Source organism: Erinaceus europaeus, chromosome 13 (genome assembly GCF_950295315.1).
Source record: "Erinaceus europaeus chromosome 13, mEriEur2.1, whole genome shotgun sequence".
In the NCBI taxonomy this organism is placed as follows: domain Eukaryota; kingdom Metazoa; phylum Chordata; class Mammalia; order Eulipotyphla; family Erinaceidae; genus Erinaceus; species Erinaceus europaeus.
Window position 1 is genome coordinate 60,193,401 of NC_080174.1, and position 22,617 is coordinate 60,216,017.

The following is a 22,617-nucleotide window of genomic DNA, read 5'->3' on the forward strand; positions in this document are numbered from 1 at the left end:
AAAGAGATATATAGAGAGGGAAAGACACTATAGCACCAAAGCTTCCTCCAATATGGGGACTTGTCACTTCTTTATTCTGATTTCCACATGAGTTTTTTCCTAGTCCTGACTTCTTTTTTTCTTACTTGAGTACTACTCAGCTTTGACTTGTAATGGTGCCAGAAACTGAATCTGAGACCTCCAGTGCCTCAAGCATGAAAGTTTGTCTAGGGGCCAGGCAGTGGCGCACCTGGTTGAATGCAGATGTTACAGTGCGCAAGGACCCAGGTTTGAGCCCCTGGGAAAGCTTTGCAAGTGGTGAAGCAGAGCTGCAGGTGTCTCTCTTTCTCTCTCCATCTCTATCTCCCTTGATTTCTGGCTGTTTCTATCCAATAAAAAAAGATAATAAAAAAAATAAAAATAAAAAAAAGTTTGTCTAAACCACTGTGATATATCTCCTGTCCTGATTTTTTTTTTTTTTTTTTTTTAATGAGACAGAGTCAGAGAGTGAGGGAGTAAGAAAAAAAGACACTAACCAGAGCACTGTTGAGTTCTGGCTTATGAGAGTGAAAGGGATTGAACCAGGGACCATAGGGGTCTCAGGTATGAAAGTCTGGTGCACAATCACTTTTTATCTCCCTGGCCCAACTTAACTTAAAATGAATTCTATGAGTAAACAACAACTACCAGATGGTTTTACTCATGCAGACTATAGAGTTCAACTGAAACACATGAACCTGAAAAATTACAAGGGAAAAAAAGAAAAGAAAATTAACCAGCCTATTTCTAAGATCTTGGGGGGAACTACAGTGGTGATTACCCTTGTTGGGGGGAGGGTGATAGGGGGCAGAACTTTGGTGGTGGGTGTGGTGTGGAACTATATTCTTGTTATATTATAATCTTATAAATCACTATAAAAATAACTTAAACAAAATGAGATGAGTTCCATGTCCTACTAATTGCCCAGATGTCTTATTGGCACCACAAACTTAACCTGTATGCCAGTTACTGGCCCCCATCCCTACTTTAAAAGGAGAAACATCAGTTCAGAGAGATTTAATTAACAGACCTGAGCTTATAGAGTCTGTTAATTAAAAGATCACTTTGGTCTTGTGAGTTACGGTTTGCCTAATATTCCACTACACAGGCTTATCATGAAATACAAGTACCAAGCTAGAAATCTGGAAGCTATCCTAAACTCCATCTCCCTTTGCTTCTCTTTCACACCTCTCTCACCCCCACTCTTATTCCTTTTCTGCTCCCCAACACCTGCTCTAATCTCCTCCGTTGTGCTCTGGTGTGGGCACTGTTGTTCTGATCTACTACAATGGTCTTACCATCTCTTTCTACTGGCAGCATATTCCCAAATCTATCATTCTGTGATAGTAGATTCTTCCAAAGATACCCCAAGACTCTAAAGCCTACACTTGAAAAAGGGACCCTTGTTGTTTTAATCCCTGCCTACCTCTCCTTATCTTTTACTACTTTTTTAAAAAAAAAAATTTTATTTTGTAGTCTGGGAGGTGGCGCAACGGATTAAGCATTGGACTCTCAAGCATGAGGTCCTGAGTTCAATCCCTGGCAGCACATGTACCAGAGTGATGGCTGGTTCTTTCTCTCTCCTCCTATCTTTCTCATTAATAAATAAATAAAATCTTTGAAAAATATTTTATTTTAATGAGAGAGACATAGAGAAAGGAAGACACAGAGAGAAAGGTCAGAGCACTGTTCAGCTCTGGCTGATGGTGCTGTGGCCTGAACCTGGGACCTCAGAGCCTCAAGCATGAAAGTATTTTGCATAATCACTATACTGTCTCCCCAACTCTTTTTTTTTAAATATTTATTTATTTTCCCTTTGTTTTTGCCCTTGTTGTTTTATTGTTGTAGTCATTATTGTTGTTGTTATTGATGCCTTCGTTGTTGGATAGGACAGAGAGAAATGGAGAGAGGAGGGGGAGACAAGGAGAGAGAAAGATAGACACCTGCAGACCTGCTTCACCGCTTGTGAAGCGACTCCCCTGCAGGTGGGGAGCCGGGGGCTTGAACCGAGACCCTTATGCCAGTCCTTGTGCTTTGCGCCACCTGCGCTTAACCACTGCGCTACCGCCCGACTCCCTCTTTTTTTTTTCCTTCATTCTTTTTTTTTAAAATACTTTTTGGGGAGTTGGGCTGTAGTGCAGTGGGCTAAGCGCAGGTGGCGCAAAGCACAAGGACTGGCATAAGGATCCCGGTTCGAACCCCGGCTCCCCACCTGCAGGGGAGTTGCTTCACAGGCGGTGAAGCAGGTCTGCAGGTGTCTATCTTTGGGGAGTCGGGCTGTAGCGCAGCAGGTTAAGCGCAGGTGGCGCAAAGCACAAGGACCGGCATAAGGATCCCGGTTCGAACCCCGGCTCCCCACCTGCAGGGGAGTCGCTTCACAGGCGGTGAAGCAGGTCTGCAGGTGTCTATCTTTCTCTCCTCCTCTCTGTCTTCCCCTCCTCTCTCCATTTCTCTCTGTCCTATCCAACAACGACAACAACAATAATAACTACAACAATAAAACAACAAGGGCAACAAAAGGGAATAAATAAATAAAATAAATATAAAAAAAAAGATTTAAAAAAAAAAACAAAAAAAACTTTTTGGCCAAGTAATAATATCAGGCTGGCCATATTGTACAATCTATAGTTCTGCAACTGGTAACATTCTCTCACATCTATGTGTCTTTGTACTTATTGTTTTCCTATTTTTGCAAAGGTCCTTCCATTCTTTCCCACCTGATTCATGTCTTCAAAGAAGCAACCGATACACAAATATTTATACTTCCCACACTTAAGTCCTAAATGGTAGGGACTATATTTACAGTCCAGAACATAGTGACTGGCACATAGCTTATGTCAATAAATGTTGGGCCACTTGTTTAGACATGTACTAGATGTGATTATTTTGTTTCTGCTTGGTTTCTTGAGCAGAACTCCTTGGTGATTCTTAGATGTCACCATCTAGCCTTATGTTGCCCTTGCTAGATCATGCTGATATGGTTTTTGCATTTGGGGTAGTCAAGGGCTACAGTACTAGGCCTAGGGCAGATAGCTCATGAACATGCTTTCTGGCAGCCCTGCTGGGGCAAACTCAGATATGTATGCTCTGTCTGCCTTCAATCTTGAGACTCAACGGGGAGAACCTGGACAGGGGATCCAAATAGCAAGCATACATTTGGGGACCAGGTGGTGGTGCACTGGGTTAAACGAACACAGTACCAAAGAGTGAGCATACTTGTCAGGCTTGAGATCACGGTGCACGATGCCATAATTGTGTAAATACTCCAGGGCAAGCATGGTTTCTGCAAAGTACAGACGCACCATATCCACTGGTAGGGCCCCAATGTTCTTCAGCAGAGTGGCACAGTCTCCTCCTGCAATAAGGTCACACATCACCATGAAGAAAGGATCTATTCCTTTGATCTAAATGGTCCTAGGTCCCTACTCTTACAATCTCTGATGAAGAAGAATCTTCTGAAATACTCTGGTGACAGATACTGAGATTCTAGCCCTGTGCTTATGGCATGGGTGGGAGACAGTCTGGAGGGAAGCTGCATATGTTAACAGTTGTCAGTGTCATTGCTGAGACTAGAGGGGGAGAAAGCCTAGTCCTCTATGACTATACATTAATATGTGGGGACAGGACTAAGCTATTTTTAGATGAAAATCCTAGATACTGTAAACCAATCATCATCATTTATTTTTTTCCTAGTAATTTTTAGTGTAAAACTAAATTGTCCTTTAGTTTTGTTTTTTGTCCTTTCACTTTTGTGTAAACTCTAAACTTCTAGCATGTACCCAGAGAATTAAAAGGGGAGTTTTTGGGAGTCGAATCGACCTGCCAATGCCCATGTTCAGTAGGGAAGCAATTACAGAAGCCAGACCTTCTACCTTCTGTATCCCATAATGTCCCTGGGTCCATGCTCCCAGAAGGATAAAGAACAGGAAAGCTATCAAGGGAGGGGGTGGGATATGAAGTTCTGGTGGTGAGAATTATGTGGAAATGTACCCTCCTATCCTATGGTCTTGTCAATATTTCCATTTTATAAATAAAAATTATATAAACAAAAAATTAAAAGAGGGTTTTCAGTAAAATATTGTTGGAAGCTGTACACAGCAGTGAGATGGGGAGAGGAAAGATCAGTGGCAGAACTGTTGCCCTCCTCTCAAGAGCTGTGTCCCATGATACTCTTCTATTCTCTGCAGCATTCTGTGTGGTAACCAGCCATGGCAATGGTTTTCCTTTCTTTCGAGGGCCCAGATGTAATCCTCCTAGCAATTAATCATGGACTCCTATGGCTATGTTACTCTGGCTGGTATCAGTAGTAAGAGTGTGTGTAGGATTCTGCACTGCTGGGTTGGTATATCCTGTTCCAGAGTGCAGCTCATTGCATCTGATATGGGGAGCCTGTGGCAGTCACTATTCCTAAAGTCCCTGTGAAGAGTAAGAGCCGTGTACCCTGTAGCCAAATGGCTCTCATATCCTAAGCCAGAAATTAGTTCCAAAGAAAGATCTGAATTCTGGCCCTGAAACTTTATCCCCATATTAAGCTATTGGCTCCAGCTCAGGGTTGAGCTGAAAACTGTGCTTTGGCCTTCAAGTTAGGTCATCTTTCCCCAGTACCTTCAACATATTCCATCACCATGCACAGGTGGCGCTTGGTCTCAAAAGAACAGAACATGCTGACCACAAAGGGATTCTCGGCAAAAGTCAGTATGTCACGCTCCACAAAGGCCTGCTGAATCTGGTTCCTTAGGATCAGGTTCTGCTTGTTGATCTTCTTCATGGCAAAGCGCTGTCGAGTAGACTTGTGCCGCACCAAGAACACAGCCCTGGGAAACACAGCCCATCTCATCCCACATGGGCCCATAGCACCTGAGCTGTGAGATCCACCACCCAGAGTCAGTCAGAGGACAACACGCTTCATTTCATGTCTTTTACATGTACAGAACAAAGCAACAGTGATAGCTTTATTAGTGAGAAGGATTTGGGTACATGTCCACAGAGAGTTCCTGTTACCTAATCCTCAGGACACAGTTTAATTCTTCCCCAGGGCTCAAAAGAGGAGTGGGACTATTGAATGGAAAAGGACTAATGCTCAGATATGAAAGTAAATCGAACCCTTGGCTCTCTGGGAGGCTTCAGAGAAGGAGAGGGTTCATTATGAGGTATCAGACTAAGGATCATGCACTTATAGAAAGAAGGAAGAGTTCAAGGACTGATTTAATTCTAGCCCCAGCTAAAGCCTAACTCTGTCCTTACCCATAGGCGCCATTGCTGATGAGCTTAATGGTTTCAAAGTCCTCTTCAGATGGTGCCTTTTTAGATGTCAGAGATGTCCCCCGGCCCTAGAAAACAAGGGAAAGGAAGGAAGCAGTCAATTTTTCAGAGCTCATGTGTTCTGGGACACTGTGGCCCCAGCTTCCATTCAGCTCTTATTCCTCAATGCAGCCTCCTAACCATTCTTCCCCTGGAGCTGAATGACACCCTTGACAAAGTATACAACCACCCCTCCCTTGGATGTTTTTCTGTACAGAACCCAAAGTCCTCTGCTTCACAGGGTTCAGATTTCAGATCCTTCAGGGATCAGGGTCTTTACCTCAACTGAATCATCTGTCTCCGGAGTATCAGGACTGTCATAGCTACTCAGCTGGGTCATTTCTAGAAACAAAGCAAGGACACAAGAACAAAATGTCAGGCAATTGTGTGGCAATGTCAGGCATCTCAGCAGTCCACTCACATCACATGACAACCGAATATAGAGCAGGCACTGATGCTTTCTGTATCAGTCTGGGACGCAAAGCCAGTACCGTGGCTCCTTCCTCAATACTGTCACTTAATTTCATGGGCCAGGGAATAAGTCAAACAGTATTTCCACTTCTATTTCTAAAGTCCAGTGCCACTTACAAGGTCTGAGAAATTCTATAAAGCTTCTCTTAAACTTGGAACAATTCCTGAAAAATAAGGGCCCAAAACTGAACTGTCAGTCCTTGTCCTACTGAGAAGAAATACTTTGTCAGATGGGGTTAGAAAACAGGGGTGAGGAGGGTAAATCCCAGAAAAAAAATGAAAGGATCACCTGAAGGTGCCTCAGAGATACAAGATGATTTATCAGGTAGCAGCAAAGAAGGCAAATATGCAGAGAGGTGACTAATTTTGCAAATGAGATTGTGGCTCTTTGTTATTGACATAAAAAAAATACCTTTATTTATTGGAGACAGCCAGAAATCGAGAAGGGGGAGATAGAGAGGGAGAGAGACAGAGAGACACCGCAGCCCTGCTTCACCACTCGCAAAGCTTTCCCCTGCAGGTGGGGACCGGGGGCTCAAACCCGGGTCCTTGCGCACTGTAATACATGTGCTCAACCAGGTGTACCACCACCCAGCCCCAGCTATTGACATCTTTTGGTTTTAAGCTATAAATGCAGACCAGCTCTGAATCTACGGTAATCCAGATTGGGTCATGCCAGGCAAATGTGAACAGTCCCAAAGAAGGGACCACTTTCTGATAGAGAATTCAGGGTGTCTCCTATAGCCCTGGGGTTCCTGATGCTACCATGCCCATATCCAATTTAAGTCTCTTCTCCAAGTGGTTTCCCTGCTGTTACAGCTGGAGGCCTCTTTGCAGCCATTAGTCAGCATGCTCACCCTCTAGGGGATCCCGTGTGAGGCCCAGTTGGCTAACGATGTAGCGGGGAATGTCACATTTAATTCCTTGTCCTTCTTTGGCGTGGCCCTCAGCTGCTTCTAGCAGGTGGTAGAACTCTTCAGGGTCAAACTCCTATATGAGGAGAGAGGTAGTCAATGGTGAGAGCTAAAACTGCAGCCTGTAGGTCTTACTGCATACAACTACCTCAGACTGTACCTGGAAACATAATTGTTCACGAACCATGAGAATGGGGATAAAGGTCCCCCCATATAGGTCAGACCCAGACTAGATATCCCAAGTATATGTTATATTTTTTCTAAGCAATAAGAACTAAAGGGTTTGTTTTCCCCAGTTTTCAGTCTACTCAGTTGGTCCAGCACACACACACCCCCACTCCCTACCCGCCCTTCTCGCCTGCCAGGTGGTATTGTCACGTGTGTTCATATTCCCAGTCCAGAGCAGTAGTCTGGGCATATTCTCAGGAGTCACACTCCCAGCATTGCATGCATATCCTCAGATATTCTTGTGCCCTAGGACTGGGAAATCTATGTGGAACAAATCAAAGTGGTCCCTGTCCTCAAGAAGCACATAATAATGAGGTTCCATTTCTTTGTTTTAATTTATTTTTCCACTAGGGCTTTGCTTGTGATTCATATCTGTGCAATTCCAGAGCTCTGGGGTTCTCTCTCTCACAGACAGAAAGATAGAGTACAGTACTAATCCTCTGCTCATGAAGCTACTTTTTTTGTATGGTGCTCTCACATGGCGCCATGGCTTGAATCCAGGTCTGCATGTATGGTAAAGTGTGCACTCTACTGGGTAAGCTATCTCCCAGACCTAAGGGTCCCATTTACTGAATGTCTATGTGCCCAGGGCTAAACTTCTAAGCCTGAGGTGAGAAAATCAAGACTCAAAGGAATGCACTGACTTGTCCATGGTTACAAAGGAAGGAAGGAACAGAAAACCAGTATTCAATCCAATTAAATTCTAACTAAGAATTTAACCTTGGACCTCATGTTTCTGTGGGAAAAGCCCTCCACTTTTCTCCCCCTCTGTTCTCAGTACGTTGGAGAACTGAGTAATCCACCTGGAATACAATCTCAGCAAGATCCAGAAATCCACTTAACTTCTTGTTGTTCCCCAGTCCCTGTCTAGTCGGAATGTCTACCACATAAATGCCCTTATATCCAGCTCTTCTTCTCTGTTCTACCCTCTACTCTACCTCAGGTCACTCCCATTTCTTCCATATGAATTGCTTTAAATGTCTCTATACTGATTTCCCTGGTTCACCTTGCCCTCTCAATTCATTATCCATATTTCAGATGGAATAATCTGATGGTACCTTATGCAGAAATAAGGAGAAACCAATACTGATACATGCAATGTTGTGTATGAATCTCAAAAAATATTGTGTTGAGTAAATCAGGACATATTATATTACTTTATTCATATGAAACTGAACAAAACGCCAAAGACAAGTGGTTACCTGGGAATAGGAAGCAAGATGGGGAGGGAACAGATTAATGCAAAAGGGCACAAGGGAAATTATTTAGTGACATAAATGTTCTCTATCTCAACTGTAGTTGCATTTATATAACTACATATAAGGTGTGTGTGTGTGTGTGTGTGTGTGTGTGTGTGTGTGTGTGTGTGTGTGTTACCAGAGCACTGCTCATCTCTGGCTTATGGTGATGCCAGGGATTGTAACTGGAGCCTCTGGAGCCTCAGGCATGAAAGTCTTTTGTATAACCATTATTCTCTCTCTCCTGCCCTATAGTTATATAGTGGCTAAAACTCACTCAACTGCTTACTCTAAATGAATACATCTATTACATGTAACTTTACCTTGGTAAAAAGAAAAGTTAAATCTGACTATGGCACTTTTACCCCGAAACTCTATCTGTGTGTATGTGTATATGTCTGAGAAAAGACAGAGCACCATTCTACCATTTATGGTTTCTATTTATCTTTCTTATTTTTACTCAGTGCCAGGGCCCCATGTATGAAAGTTTTGCATTCTACCGTTATTACTGAGCATATTCTTCTCACCACCTCCCTACCACCCAACTTTCTGATGGCTTCATAGTAGCCTTAATGATAAATGCAAACTGTTAGGCTGAGAGTTCAGCCCCCACATGATCTTGTCATGGCCTACTGCCCAGGTTCATCCCTCACCAACTCCTCAAACACACTTCATCAAATGAGGCCCTTTCCATGCCTCTTGCCTGACAAACTTATAATTATCTTTAAAATATTTTATTTCTTTTTAATGAGTGAGTGAGTACCAGAGTATCACTGTGGAACATATGATGCTGGGGGTGAAACTCAGGAACTCATGTCTGAAAGTCTAACACTTCTTGCAATGTTATGCCTTATACAAAGACACTAGCAAATTCTAATTCCACTACAGAGCAGGTATCTCAGGATCAGGGAATCTCCTGTCTGTATTTCCAGTGTATATCATGAAGCAGGTACACAGTAAAGTGTTACTGGATAATTAAATGAAAGATTTAAATTGTGCAAATAAAAATTGACAGTGTTCCATGTCCTTAAGCTCCCCAAATGGGGCCTGCTCAGTGGGGGTGGGCTACACTCCCAAGAGCCATCTACTTCTCTCACAGGAACTGTCCCCCAATGTTTATATGTCATATTTAAATAAGGACTTCAGCAGCAGAAACTTGCTATCATAGTTTTTCTGCTACCAAGACACTTCCTCTACAGATTTCACTGTCACTTTCCCAGAGTCCACTCACCAGACACTCTAGGAGACGAGCTGGGCGGGCAATGATAATCATCAGTTTTTTTACCACTTGCATCACAAAAGCCACTTCTGAGCTTTCTGAGCGCTCATAAGCCTAGAGAAAACAAAGTCTGTTTAAGCAACCTATTGGCCAGGGATGGTTGAGCTAAGTAGGACTGGGTTGGGCAGAGCTGACTATAGGAGGGAGCAATTTGGTAGTAAGAGAGCTCTACAATGCAAAGAAGGCTGGTGGGCTGTGAGAGGGAGCTAGTTTCATCAGGAACCATGAAAGCTTTAGAACATTACATGACACCAAGGAGTATCACATAGACACACAGCTTTCTTTACCTGTTCCTCCATCCAACAAGCTTCACTTACCCTTCAGACCCCAGTTCAATGGAGCCTTCATTGATGTTCATTTTCCACCTAGACAGACTGTAAAGAATAGAAAGACCTCATAGAGAGGAGAGGTGATGTAACTGGAATGGTATTTTAAGAAGGTCGCACTGAAGTGTGGATGGTCACTGAAGAGGGCAAAATTAAAAGTAGAAAAACCCACTAAAGGGCTACTATAATAGTTCAGATGAAAAGGTACAACTCAAGGAAGTAAAAAAGGAGAGAAATAGAAGGGTTATTTTAGAGGTATGAGTAGAACTGAGTGGTGGAAGAACCAGGAATAGAAAGTAAACATACGTACAATTTTAGGGATATGTCTATGAACACATAAATGAGATGGGAAATATAAGATGAACAGTTTGATATGGATAGGTTAAGAACATATTATATTTGGCTTTCAAGAAAAGGCAGGTAGATGAAAAGATATATTCTGTTTCATGCATATAGATTTTAAGGTAGTTGTAGTATACACAGCTCAGACACCATTTTCTTCTTTATGGTAACTACTCTGACTCCCAGCAATCATATTTGTATTAAGTAGTGGTATCATTCCTCTTTCTTCTGATAGCTGAAGAGTAAGGATTACTTCTAAGGAATTTAACAACAAGTAAGAAGAGAACTTTGATCAGCATGGCAGACCTGTATAATCTAATCTACTTTTGGGTGAAAGGGGATGGATGGCCATATCCACTGAACAGAGAAAAACAATATGAGACAATAGAAGACAAATACTTTCTGGGCTTCCATTCATTTGGCCCCTTTTCATGATCTGCTTGCATTTCTGTTTTCAATTTTTTTTTTTTATAACTAGTTTCCCTTTCATACATAAATTACTCTGAGCTGACTTTCTGCTCTTACAACCAATAATATGAAGCCAGGGACCAGGAGATAGCTCATTCCATAGGGCATGCATCTTACACATGATAATGCATGAAATCCAGGGTTTGAACCTTGATACCACATGGGAGCATCACAGCTTTGGACATAGTTCCATGGAGTGGTGCTGTGATGATTCTCCTCTTTATGAAATAAAGGGAATGAAAAAGTCAGTCTGGGAGCAACAGAACCAGATTATTTGTGAGGCTCAGGCACTGCAAAACAAAACAAAACAAACAAAAAAGCAAAAACAAAAAGGAAGTCAAAACAGGAATCCAATAAGCAGTTGAGGATACTGATGTGGAGATTAGGGAAAAGGGGGAGAGAACAAACAGGTGGGAGTCCTCAGCAAATAGATGACAACTAAGACATGAGGGCTTATCAGGGACAGTATAAATAATGGAGAAAAAGCAGAAGACTAAGTCAGAATGGTATGTTATAGACCACCCATATATATGATAGGCAGAAATGGCACTTGTAAAAGGGAAGCAAGATTGGAGATAGAACAGTGTCAATGAAAACTTTTTCACTAGGGTGAAAAAGTTCAAGGAGAGGTATTCATTGTGTAAAGTCCAGTAGAGGGGTAAATAAAGATGAAAACTAGAAGAATTCATTGGATTGGGCGATGGGCTAATTAAATCCTTGGTGATTTTGCCTACAACAGTTTTGGTGGAAGAGTGGAAATGGAAACTAAAGGGCAGAAGATTAGTGTTGTAAAAAGAAAAATGGTACACAAGGATCATTAAAAAATGGCTATGAGATGAGAGAGGTGAGGAAATAATACTTATTCTTTTTTTAAAAAAAGAATTTATTTATTTATTCATGAGAAAGATAGGAGGAAAGAACCAGCCATCACTCTGGTACATGTGCTGCCGGGGATTGAACTTGGGACCTCATGCTTGAGAGGCTAGTGCCTTAGTCACTGCATCACCTCCCGGACCACATAATACTTATTCTTAAGAATTGAGCTTAAGGGAGTCGGGCTGTAGCGCAGCGGGTTAAGCGCAGGTGGCGCAAAGCACAAGGACCGGCATAAAGATCCTGGTTCGAACCCCGGCTCCCCACGTGCAGGGGAGTCGCTTCACAGGTGGTGAAGCAGGTCTGCAGGTGTCTTATCTGTCCCTTTTTGTCTTCCCCTCCTCTCTCCATTTCTCTCTGTCCTATCCAACAACGACAACAACAATAATAACTACAACAATAAAACAACAAGGGCAACAAAAGGGAATAAATAAATAAAATAAATATTAAAAAAAAAGAATTGAGCTTAAGATAACAAGGGCAACAAAAGGGAAAATAAATAAATAAAATAAAAATAAATTAAAAAAATAATTGAGGGGCCAGGTGATGGCTCACCTGGTTAAGCACTTACATTACAGTGCACAAGGACCCAGGTTCAAGCCCCTGGCCCCCACCTGCAGGGGGAAAGCTTCACAAGCGGTGAAGCAGGTCTGCAGGTGTCTATCTTTCTCTCCCCCTCTGTCTTCCCCTCCTCTCTCCATTTCTCTCTGTCCTATCTAACAAAGACGACATGAGTAACAACAAAAATAACTACAACAGCAATAAAAAAACAAGGGCAACAAAAGGGAAAAGAAAGAAAGAAAGAAAGAAAGAAAGAAAGAAAGAAAGAAAGAAAGAAAGAAAGAAAGAAAGAAAGAATTGAGCTTAGCAACCCAAGAGGTATTATAGTAGACAGAGAACCAAACTTCCACCCCTAAGATTTCCAAGTTGGATACTTGATATTCCATATGCCAAAATAATACTCTAGTTCACTCCCTCATAAATAAATCTTTAAAAAAAAAAAAAAAAAACAACACAAATATCAACCCTGTGAAGTTTTATCCAAGGGTTTTTTTTTTGTTTTTTTTGCCTTCCTTCACACATACACAGAGTAGCTGCTCCTTTTTCATTATATACTAGTGTTTGCTAATAGCAAAGGTATAATCATATCATTTACAATTAATTTTCTGTCTCCACAGAAAATGGCTGCTGGGAGTAGTAGATTCGTAGGTTCAGTACCAAGCCCCAGCAATAGCCCTAATGGTAATTTTAAAAAAAGGAAGAAAAAATATTAAATTAGAATAACTGAGATAATGTAGTATCTAGCAAGTACTAAGTGTTTTGTAAGTGACTTAATTTTCTTTATAATAATGATATTATTATTGTTTTTATTTTTATTAGCTGCCAGGGTTATAGCTAGGGCTTGGTGCCTGCACAATTCCATTGTTCCTGACAGCCTTTTTCCCCACCTGGAATAGAAAGAAGAAACATCATCTCCACAGATTCATCCTAGTAGGTAGGAACCAGGGAGCTATATGCCAGGTTCTTGCATGTAGTAATGAGTGCATTCTACCAAGTATGGCACCAGCTGGTCCTCCTTTATTATTTTTTAAATGATTTTACTGGGGCCAGGTGGTGGCATACCTAGCTAAGCAGACATGTGGCAAACAAGGACCCAGGTTCAAGCCCCCAGTACCGACCTGTGGGGGGGGAAGCTTCATGAAGTAGTGAAGCAGTGCTGCAGGTATCTCTCTCTCCCTATCTCCCCCTTCTCTCTCAATTTCTTTCTATCTAATAAATAAAATATGAGCCATATTCTCATATAAAATATGATAAATATTTTATTTATTAATCAGAGAGAAAGAGAATCAAACATCATTCTGGTGTATGCACTGCTAGGGATTAAGGACCTCATGTTTGAGAGTCTAACACTTTCCCCACACCGCACCACCTCCCAAACTGCTCTTTATTATTTTATATGTAAATAATACCATGCCATTTAAAAAATCTAAAACCATCAATGATTCCCCATAGCTCTCATGATAAAATCTAAGCTCCTCCGAGGAGGTTCAGCATTTGCCCTTTCTCGCAATTCCAGGTCTACCTTCCCCTGAAGGCAACTTTCATATTAATATATCAACCTAATCTTATTCTACATATGAATGTGTTCCATTACACATCTAAGTGATTGATTATACTGTTTCCTAGGTCAAGTGAACTACTTACTTATGAAGATTTGACTTTCCCTGAAGAGCAAGCATATCTTGCTTAAACTCTCCATGAAGATTAAGCAGACCTTGAGGGGCTGGGCAGTGGCACACCTGGTAGAGTGCAAACGTTACTATGCATGAGGACCTGTGTTCATGTTGTAAGTCCCTGGTTCCGACCTGAAGGGCAGTGGGTGGGTGGGTGGGTGAAAGTGCTACAGGTGTCTCTCTGTCTTCTTCTCAAAACTCATCTCTATTTAGTGTTCATCAAATAAATTTACTATCTATAATAAATGAAAGTGAGTTAATTCATGTAGAGTAGTCAGTGTAGCTACATTTCAAAAAACTGTGGTAGGGAAATGGAGCTTATGTGTAGACAGTTGCACTGTAAGCCATTAACCTCCTAATAAAATGAGGGGAAAATGAGTTAAAAGTGGGGAAAAAAGATAAATATAAATTTTATTATAAGAATTGTGATGGATCTACAAGCCCAGTTTAAAGCAAATTATTTTGAGCTAGAACCTATACTGAATTTTTTTTCTGTATTATCAGAACTCAGAAAATTAGGGTACAGATAAATGTACTGGATTCACATTTAGTATTCTTCCTATTTCCCCAATAACCTCTCCTCTAGAGCTAGAAGTCTATGCCAATGCATGAAGATTTTTTTTACCAAACAACTAACTTTAGCACCTTATTATGCTCTCTCCCTCTCCCTCTCGTCTTTCTTGTTCTTTCTATTGAAGACATAAAAAAAACAGAGGAAGAAAAATGCTAAAGAACTGCTCCAATGTCTGTACAATGTCCCCTCTGGTGCTATTCATGATACTATGTGGTACTTGAACCTAAGTCCTGAGTATAGTAAAGGCATGTGTTCTACAAAGTAAGCTATCAGCTGGACTCTAAGTATAGTATTTTAAAAGATACTACAGCTTGCTCCAGTGCAATAGAGACTGAACTCAAACCTGGGCTGTGTACAAGGCAAAGCAAGCACATTATTCAAGTGAGCTATTTTTTCAGCCCAAGTCTTATTTTTTTTTCCCCATAATATTTCAAGTATGACTCTTTTTTTTTTTAAGTATGACTTCTGAATAAGAAAAAAATTATAGGAGTACTTTTTCCACTAATTAAATCAAAACCATTTGCACAATTTTTTTTCTCCACAATGTATGGACCAGTAAATCTTTTAAGAAGAAAAGGTAATTTGCTGTTATATATGAGAAATTTCCCCAAGATTTAATAGCAATGATTATAATCATGCTTGGTCATCTTTTCTTTAGCTTCAACTGTTTCTTCCATATATATATTAACTTTTAAAAAATATTTATTCCCTTTTGTTGCCCTTGTTTCATTGTTGTAGTTATTATTATTATTGTCATCATTGTTGGATAGAGCAGAGAGAAATGGAGAGAGGAGGGGAAGACAAAGAGGGGGAGAGAAAGACAAGACACCTGCAGACTGGCTTCAATGCCTGTGAAGCAACTTCCCTGCAGATGGGGAGCCAGAGGCTCGAACCAGGGTCCTTCCACCAGTCCTTGCGCTTTGTGCCACGTGCACTTAACCCACTGTGCGCTTAACCCACTGTGCTACCACCAGACTCCCCCCCCTTTTTTTTTAAAGATTTTTATTTATTAATGAGAAAGATAGGAGGAGAGAGAGAAGAAACCAGACATCACTCTGGTACATGTACTGCTGGGGATTGAACTTGGGACCTCATGCTTGAGAGTCCCATGTATTACCCACTGCACCATCTCCCAGATTACTCAGCTATTTCTTAAATGGAAAAAACATGTAACTGTTCCTAACTTCTACACAAACATACTACACTCTTGTCTGATCATTAACACTGGGCTCTCAATTCAGCTGGCACTGCACCAGCTCCAGGATATAGGTCTGAAAATGATAAGGAGTTCAGGACTAGGAAATACTCATGACAAGAAGAGCCCTGGTAAGATAGGTACAACTGCTCTCCCATAAACTACTAAAGTGATAAAGGAAAAACTGTGATCTGAGTGGAAAGGATCTATTTTACTGAAGAACTCAATGACAAAGTGAATACTGGAACATGAAGCAGTGGTTAAAAACTCAATATATACTTTTCTCTGGATTATTTTACCTTTAGCTTCCCAGAGACTTTTCATACTATGGAGAATCAGGTCTCAAAACATAAAATTCCCTACAAGTGAAGTTCTCACCATGTAAATAGAATGTTAACACATGAATCAACTCAGTGCAAGCCTCAGAACTTCTTTCCCATAGGCAAGAAGTAGGTTAAAGGCTCTCTTAGACAAGTATTTCCACTAGAGCAGAGTCTATCATAGCAAGCTGGGTCCTACAGCAAGTTGACTGCTACTGATATTACAGTTTTGGGAAAAGAATTATCTACAAACTTGGGTTTAGAAAAAGAAAAGATCACAGAACTGAGTTCATTTGACATCAAGCAGGCTTCTCTCAGTAATGCACGAGGCTGAGAGGAATCTAAGTCCATCAGCATCAGACTTAGGTGTGTGTCCTACATAGTGGTAAGGAGATCTTGTAGTGGCAAGCTGGCTGAGAAGATTGGGACCACCATCAATGCTTTAATCTTAGTTTGGAACTAATAATCTTCTGCTAGTTCCTCACCCCCTCACACTTTTTTTTTTTTTTTTTAGATTTTATTTATTTATTTATTCATGAGAAGAGACAGAGAGAAAAAACTAGACATCACTCTGGTAGATGTGCTGCTGGGGATTGGACTCGGGACCTCACGCTTAAAAGTCCAATGCTTTATACCACATCTTTATACTCCCAGACCACATCTTTTTTTTTAATCAAAGTATTATTCAGCTCTGGCAGATGGTGGTATGACAGACTGAGCGTGGGACCTCAGAGCCTTAGGCATGGAAGTCTTTTGCATATCTGTTATATTATATCCCCTTCCCTACTAATAATCTATAATGTATAGTATTCATCAGAATTCCAGCACAAGGATACTCACATCTTGCAATAGTTTCTCTAGATTTTCTTGAAGTTCATAGAAGTAGTGTGACGTAATGAGGCCACTTCGAGATTTATCCAGGCAGTCACGGGCCATTTCAATCACCTGATGATGGATAAAGCTTAAGGTTCCATCTGCCAAGGGCAACACACTATCTGGAGTGTTGGAGGAAATGAACTCTGCAAGACGCTCTTCCATCTGTGCAGTAGCCTGGGAATAAAAGCAGAAAAGGTAACACTTAACTTCTAGTCCCAGTTAGTTTGGGCTCAGCTCAAAGTCCTGTTAATAGCTTAAGAACAGATGCTGTGATCCTGGTTTCCTAGTGCTGTATTTGGGAAACCTGGTGATCAGGGATCTTTAAAAAACACCTTCAAGTCAAGTCAAAACATAAAAAAGGCTCTCTTACCCATACTTACCTCCTGCTAGTACTTAAAAGGAGATGCACTTTTGTTCTAAGGACACTGGAATGGTTAAGTGTGTACCCTTGGGCCATTATAAACAAGGTCTCCAATTTTTTTTCTTTCTCCATTACTATATGAGGGGACACTTTTTTGACATTTCTCTCTGGATGAAGTGAAGGCAAGGACAAATCCTGAACCCACAGTCCTCTGTTGCATTCCTCTAAGAAGTTAAGAAGTCCTTAAGCTTGAAAACACACACACACACACACACACACACACACACACACACACACACACACACACCCTCTCTCACCCTTCCAATGGAGCTGGTTATGTAAGACTGGGCATTACCAGTATCCTTTAAAATGGATCCTTACCTTGGGGAATCTTTCTTTATAAACATGATTCATCATTATTATTTCACTGTCAAAAGAAACTGGGGACCGTCCAGGACTAAATAAGAAAGAAACAGTTATGTTTAGTGTCATGGAACTACTGAGGAGAAAGCTGGCCATCCCCAAAGATCCTGTTCTTCCACTGCCTGCAGTATTCCTACTTACCTCCACATTAGTAAGGGCTAAGTTCAAAAACCATCCTTAAAAGTGACTGCTTAGCTTTAAGAACAAAGGTCCAAATTAGCTCTTTGTTGCATAACTTTTATCTTAAAACCATTTTATTGGGGGAAATAATAATTTATAGGGCAGTTTCTGATATGTGAGTATAGTTTTTTATTTCCCTGTAATAAGTGTTTGTACCACCACAATCAGTCCAAGTGGTTAAGTTGTAGTATCTACATATAATGGAATACTACTCCAGCATAAACCTATTCTTAAATTTTATTTATTATCAAGGAAAAGAGCATGAAAACATCAAATCACTCTGGTGTATGGGACGCCACGGACTGAACTTGGATCTCATACATGCAAGTGGGGCACTCAACCCACTGCACATCTACCTGGGCTGCAGACTTCTTCATTCAGCTCAGAATGATGCCATCTGGAGACAGGCTACTTTCTGTATGGAGCCTAGCTTTCAGAAACACCTCTGCCAAGGCCTGAGATGGCCTATAAATGAGGTCTCCCAAACTCATTGGTGGCTTTCCTAGAATGACCTTCCCCAGAAAAGAACTCTCTAGATCACCTCTGCTTTGATCAGTAGCATCAGTACATCCTGACATGTCCTAGAATCAAATCAAACAGCAACAAAAGAAAGACTTTTTCTAAAGAAATTGCATACAATTGAGGTAACGTAAGTTCTGACCTGAGAAATAAAGAACAGTCTAGTCTGTAGTGAATTATGAACTTGGGTCAACTTTTCTTCCCTCTTGATCCATATGTAATCACAAGCCTTTAAAGGATTTCAAAGTCTAAGCTGTACGACTGGATGGATATTTTCAGTCTACCTAATTTGCCAACCCTGATATGAAATACCAGTTGAGCTAGGCTCAGAATTTCTCCCATCTACTCTATCTAGAGTGGGTTATAGTCTCTGTGTGCTACACTAGTAAACTTTACCAAGTACTTTTTTTGTGTGCCTCTAGGGTTATTGCTGGGGCTCAGTGCCTGCACTATGAATCCACTGCTCCTGGAGGCCATTTTTTCCCATTCTGTTGCTACTCTTGTTACGGTTATTATTATTGTTGTAATTGCTGTTGTTGTTGTTATTGGACAGGAAAAAGAGAAATCCAGAGAGGAGACAGAGAGGGGGAAAGAAAGACAGACACCTGCAGACCTGCCTCACCTCTTGTGAAGCAAACCCCTGCAGGTGGGGAGCCAGGGGCTCGGACCGGGATCCTTACACCGGTCCTTATGCTTCATGCCATATGCACTTAACCCACTGCGCTACTGCCCGACCCCCTTAACCAAGTATTTTAAGGGTAATATAGCAAGAATTTCCCTGAGCATGCTATATCTTCTCAATCATAAATGGTCTAAGAAGAATCTTTTACTCTGTGTGGATCCTCCAAAGCATAAAATTCAGGTATTCTATGTGAGATAAAGAAAGACACTGGGAGTGCCACATCCCATGCTCACTCATTTGCACTTTTTGCCCTTTACAATACTGTCTCAGTCAGTCATCATCTTCATTAATCCTTGAATTTGAAACAGCCTTCGTGGTCTGACTTAGCTCACTCCCTGACACATCAGTGCCAACATTACCTGAGTGAATTCTTGTGGGAAACTCTGCTCTTCTGAAGCCCCTTCCCGAATGTTAGCTAATTTATTGATATTACTTCCCAGGACTCTGGAAAACGGATCTCAGATGTTAAAAGTCAAGCCTATTTACATTTCCACCTTCTTCCTTAATCTGAAATTTTGGCACAGATTTACCAGTTAACAATGATTAGAAGAGTAAATTAATTTATGAAGTCCACAGATAAATCAGCTATTAGATCTGCTTGGTTTGATGAACCCAAGTGATTTAGGTAAATAAGATCAATGCAGATGAGTATTTACTTCTGCCTCTGAAATAAATCTGTTTGCTGAGTTAGCAACGAATGTCTTCAGAAACTTCTTAAACTGGCCAAGCATATGTACACTGGGGTCCTGGGTTCTATAGTCAGTAACTAACAGAATTGATGATTTTATTACTCTCTTTTTACAGAATGGAGTCTAAGGTATATTTCTTTCTTTCTTTTTTTGCCTCCAGGGTTATCAGTGAGGCCCAGTGCCAGCACTATGAATCCACTGCTCTTGGAGGCTATTTTTCCCATTTTTGTTGCCCTTGTTGTGGTTTTTATTGTTCTTAATAGTTATTGTTGGATAGGACAGAGAGAAAGTGAGAGAGGAGGGAAAGACTGAGGGGGAGAGAAAGATAAGACACCTGCAGACCTGCTTCACTGCTTGCGAAGCAACCCCCTTGCAGGTGGAGAGCTGGGGGCTCAAACAGGGATCCTACACTGGTCCTTGTGCTTTGCGCCATGTAGGCTTAACCCACTGCATTACTGCCCAGCCCCCTAAGGTATATTTCTAATACTAACTGCTTTCAAAGGAAAAAAAGGAAGACAACATCTTCAGGTACCTTTAGGGGTGGTGAGTTGAGCTGTACTCAAAGTCAAAAGGGCTTGAGTCTCACTGGATAGTACTCATTTAAATCATGCTAATGTGCTATAACAGGGGTTGGCTGGTTTATTAGCCCAGAAAACAAATTTTGCCTACTTTTGTCTTTGTAAATAATGTCTAAATATTGTCTGTAGACATGTTCACACTATAATGGTAGCATTACATAATTACCACAGAAATTGTATGGCCTATAAAACTTCAATTACTTACTATCTAGCCCTTTACAGAATAGTTCTCCAGGCCCTACCTGAGGCTGCGAGATCGAGGCCGCATGACTGGGGACTGGCGACCCTCCTCATCTGGTACACTCTCCGTACTGAAATGCTTCGTTAAAAAGTGCAGCTCATCTGCAGTAGGTTGGAAGGGCAACTGGTGCAGCTTTTCCTGTGAGGAGCATGATGACTGTAGGAGAACACATTAAACAGTAACATTACAAATAGGTATACAGGCTGTCTAAGATCAAAGGAGGAAAGAAATGGTCAGGGACATCTCAGCCATATAAATCCAAAGTCAAGCAAGTCCCTTACTTTATCTTTATTGTGCAAGTTGGAACAATAATTAATTAACAAATTAATTAATCATGCTTCCTAGTTTAGAAATTATTCTAGGTATATTTATAGTATGTACTGCTGAATGTAAAACATTAATTCCCTAATAAAGAAATTTAAAAAAAAGAAAAAAAGAAAATATTCTAGGTATATTTAGCCTACAAATAACATCCCATAAGTTTTCTCATGGAAAACCTATGAGGATAGCACAGTAACATTTCCTTTTGCTGCTAGCTATCTAGAGGACAGCTGGCTTTGCTGAAAAGTTATGATTAGCATGTCCTGGGATGTAGCACATGGGATAGTGCTGGACTCTCAAGCATGAGGTCCTGATCTAAAACCTCAGCATCACATGTGCCAGATGATGCTCAGTTCTCTTCCCCCTTTCTTATAAATAAACCTTGAAAAGAAAATTATTTTTAGATCTGGAACCTAATGATTATACTTGAACGAAAATAATTAAGAATCCTAGACATGGCCCAATGACTGAGAGTCCACACAAGAGTCCACTGTCAATAATAAAGGTAGTTTAAGGGAGTGAGCATCCTACTACAAGCATCCTATAGATGCAGTTATTGCTATGATATCCCTGTTAAGCATCATGGCCAGTGAATTTCTCATCCACCCCCTTTATCTGACAGAACTGACTAAGAGAACAATCATGTCTAACACCATTGGTTCAATTTCTATTCACCAATTAATAAAGAATCTAGGGTTTAAATATCTAAAGTATCTAAATTTAAGTATCTAAATCAATTTAAAGTCAGACGTAGCACCAGAAGGAGATAACTGTGTAAGCCTCAATATCAACTGAGAAAACAGAATTTGTTTGGCTAACAGTGAATGCTTCTCTCATGATATGGTGTTATACCACCATTAAAAAACCCCACCAATGTGTCCTGGAGCTCTGCTTCCCCAGAGACCCACCCTACTAGGGAAAGAGAGAGGCAGACTGGGAGTATGGACTGACCAGTCAATGCCCATGTTCAGCGGGGAAGCAATTACAGAAGCCAGACCTTCTACCTTCCGCAACCCTCAATGACCCTGGGTCCATGCTCCCAGAGGGATAGAGAATGGGAAAGCTATCGGGGGAGGGGGTGGGATATGGAGATTGGGTGGTGGGAATTGTGTGGAGTTGTACCCCTCCTACCCTATGGTTTTGTTAATTAATCCTTTCTTAAATTAAATTTAAAAAATTAAAAAAAAATAAAATTAAATAAAATTAAAAGCTTGGAAATTCTTAAAAAAAAAAAAAAAAGATTTACTTGGGATGAGGTGGTTGTGCACCTGGTTAAGCATACATGTTACCTTGCACAAGGACCTGGGTTCAAGTTCCCAGTCCCCACCTGCAGGAGGGAACCGTCAGGAACGGTGAAGCAGTGCTGCAGGTGTCTCTCTTTCTCTTTCCTTCTCTATCTCCCCTCCCTCTCAATTTCTTTGTCCTATTGATTAAAAGAAAAAACAAGATGGCCTTTGGAAATACAGGGTTTGTTGTGCAGGCACTAAGCCCCAGCAATAAATCTGGTAGCAATTTATTAACAAAATAAAAAAAATAGAATGATATATTTACTTTTTTGACTAGAGCACTACTCAGCTCTGGCTTGTGGTAGTGCCAGGAATTGAAACTGAGAAGTTGGAATCTCAGGTATGTCAGTTTTTCTGCATAACCACTATGTTCTCTCGCTAACCCAAATCCTATAATATTTAAAGTTGTAAGCAGCTAGTGGATAAGCCTTCAAAAGTCTCTGGCCATGTTTTTATAAATGATTTGGATACAAACTGCAAAATGTAACCTCACCCAACTGTAACTAACATAACACAAACTCAGCACTTTAATTTACTCAATTATAATAAACTGGAGATAGGATTGAAGTTACTAAAATCTGATGAATAGAAATATATGTAATATATGCAAAGTGTATATTTTCATATCCATATGACTCTTACTATGAGACTCTCATCAGGTCTAGGAAGAAGGAAATACA

The 22,617-nt window shown here is 40.8% G+C and overlaps 2 protein-coding genes across 8 annotated transcripts in view; one reads left to right on the forward strand and one right to left on the reverse strand.

The window, feature by feature from the left end:
* The window catches only part of IPP (intracisternal A particle-promoted polypeptide), a 365,210-nt gene that overhangs the window by 138,306 nt on the left and 204,287 nt on the right, over positions 1-22,617 (forward strand). The window lies entirely within an intron of this gene.
* The window catches only part of MAST2 (microtubule associated serine/threonine kinase 2), a 129,608-nt gene that overhangs the window by 9,367 nt on the left and 97,624 nt on the right, over positions 1-22,617 (reverse strand). For all 7 annotated transcript variants that reach the window (XM_007521381.3, XM_007521380.3, XM_060205960.1 and 4 more), the window contains 9 exons: positions 20,332-20,486; positions 17,400-17,475; positions 16,622-16,831; positions 9,402-9,503; positions 6,648-6,780; positions 5,600-5,661; positions 5,263-5,348; positions 4,624-4,832; positions 3,235-3,373 (listed from right to left, as the gene is read on the reverse strand). In XM_007521381.3, the coding sequence (XP_007521443.2) occupies positions 3,235-3,373; positions 4,624-4,832; positions 5,263-5,348; positions 5,600-5,661; positions 6,648-6,780; positions 9,402-9,503; positions 16,622-16,831; positions 17,400-17,475; positions 20,332-20,486 (1,172 nt within the window). The remainder of the gene's footprint in view (positions 1-3,234; positions 3,374-4,623; positions 4,833-5,262; positions 5,349-5,599; positions 5,662-6,647; positions 6,781-9,401; positions 9,504-16,621; positions 16,832-17,399; positions 17,476-20,331; positions 20,487-22,617) is intronic.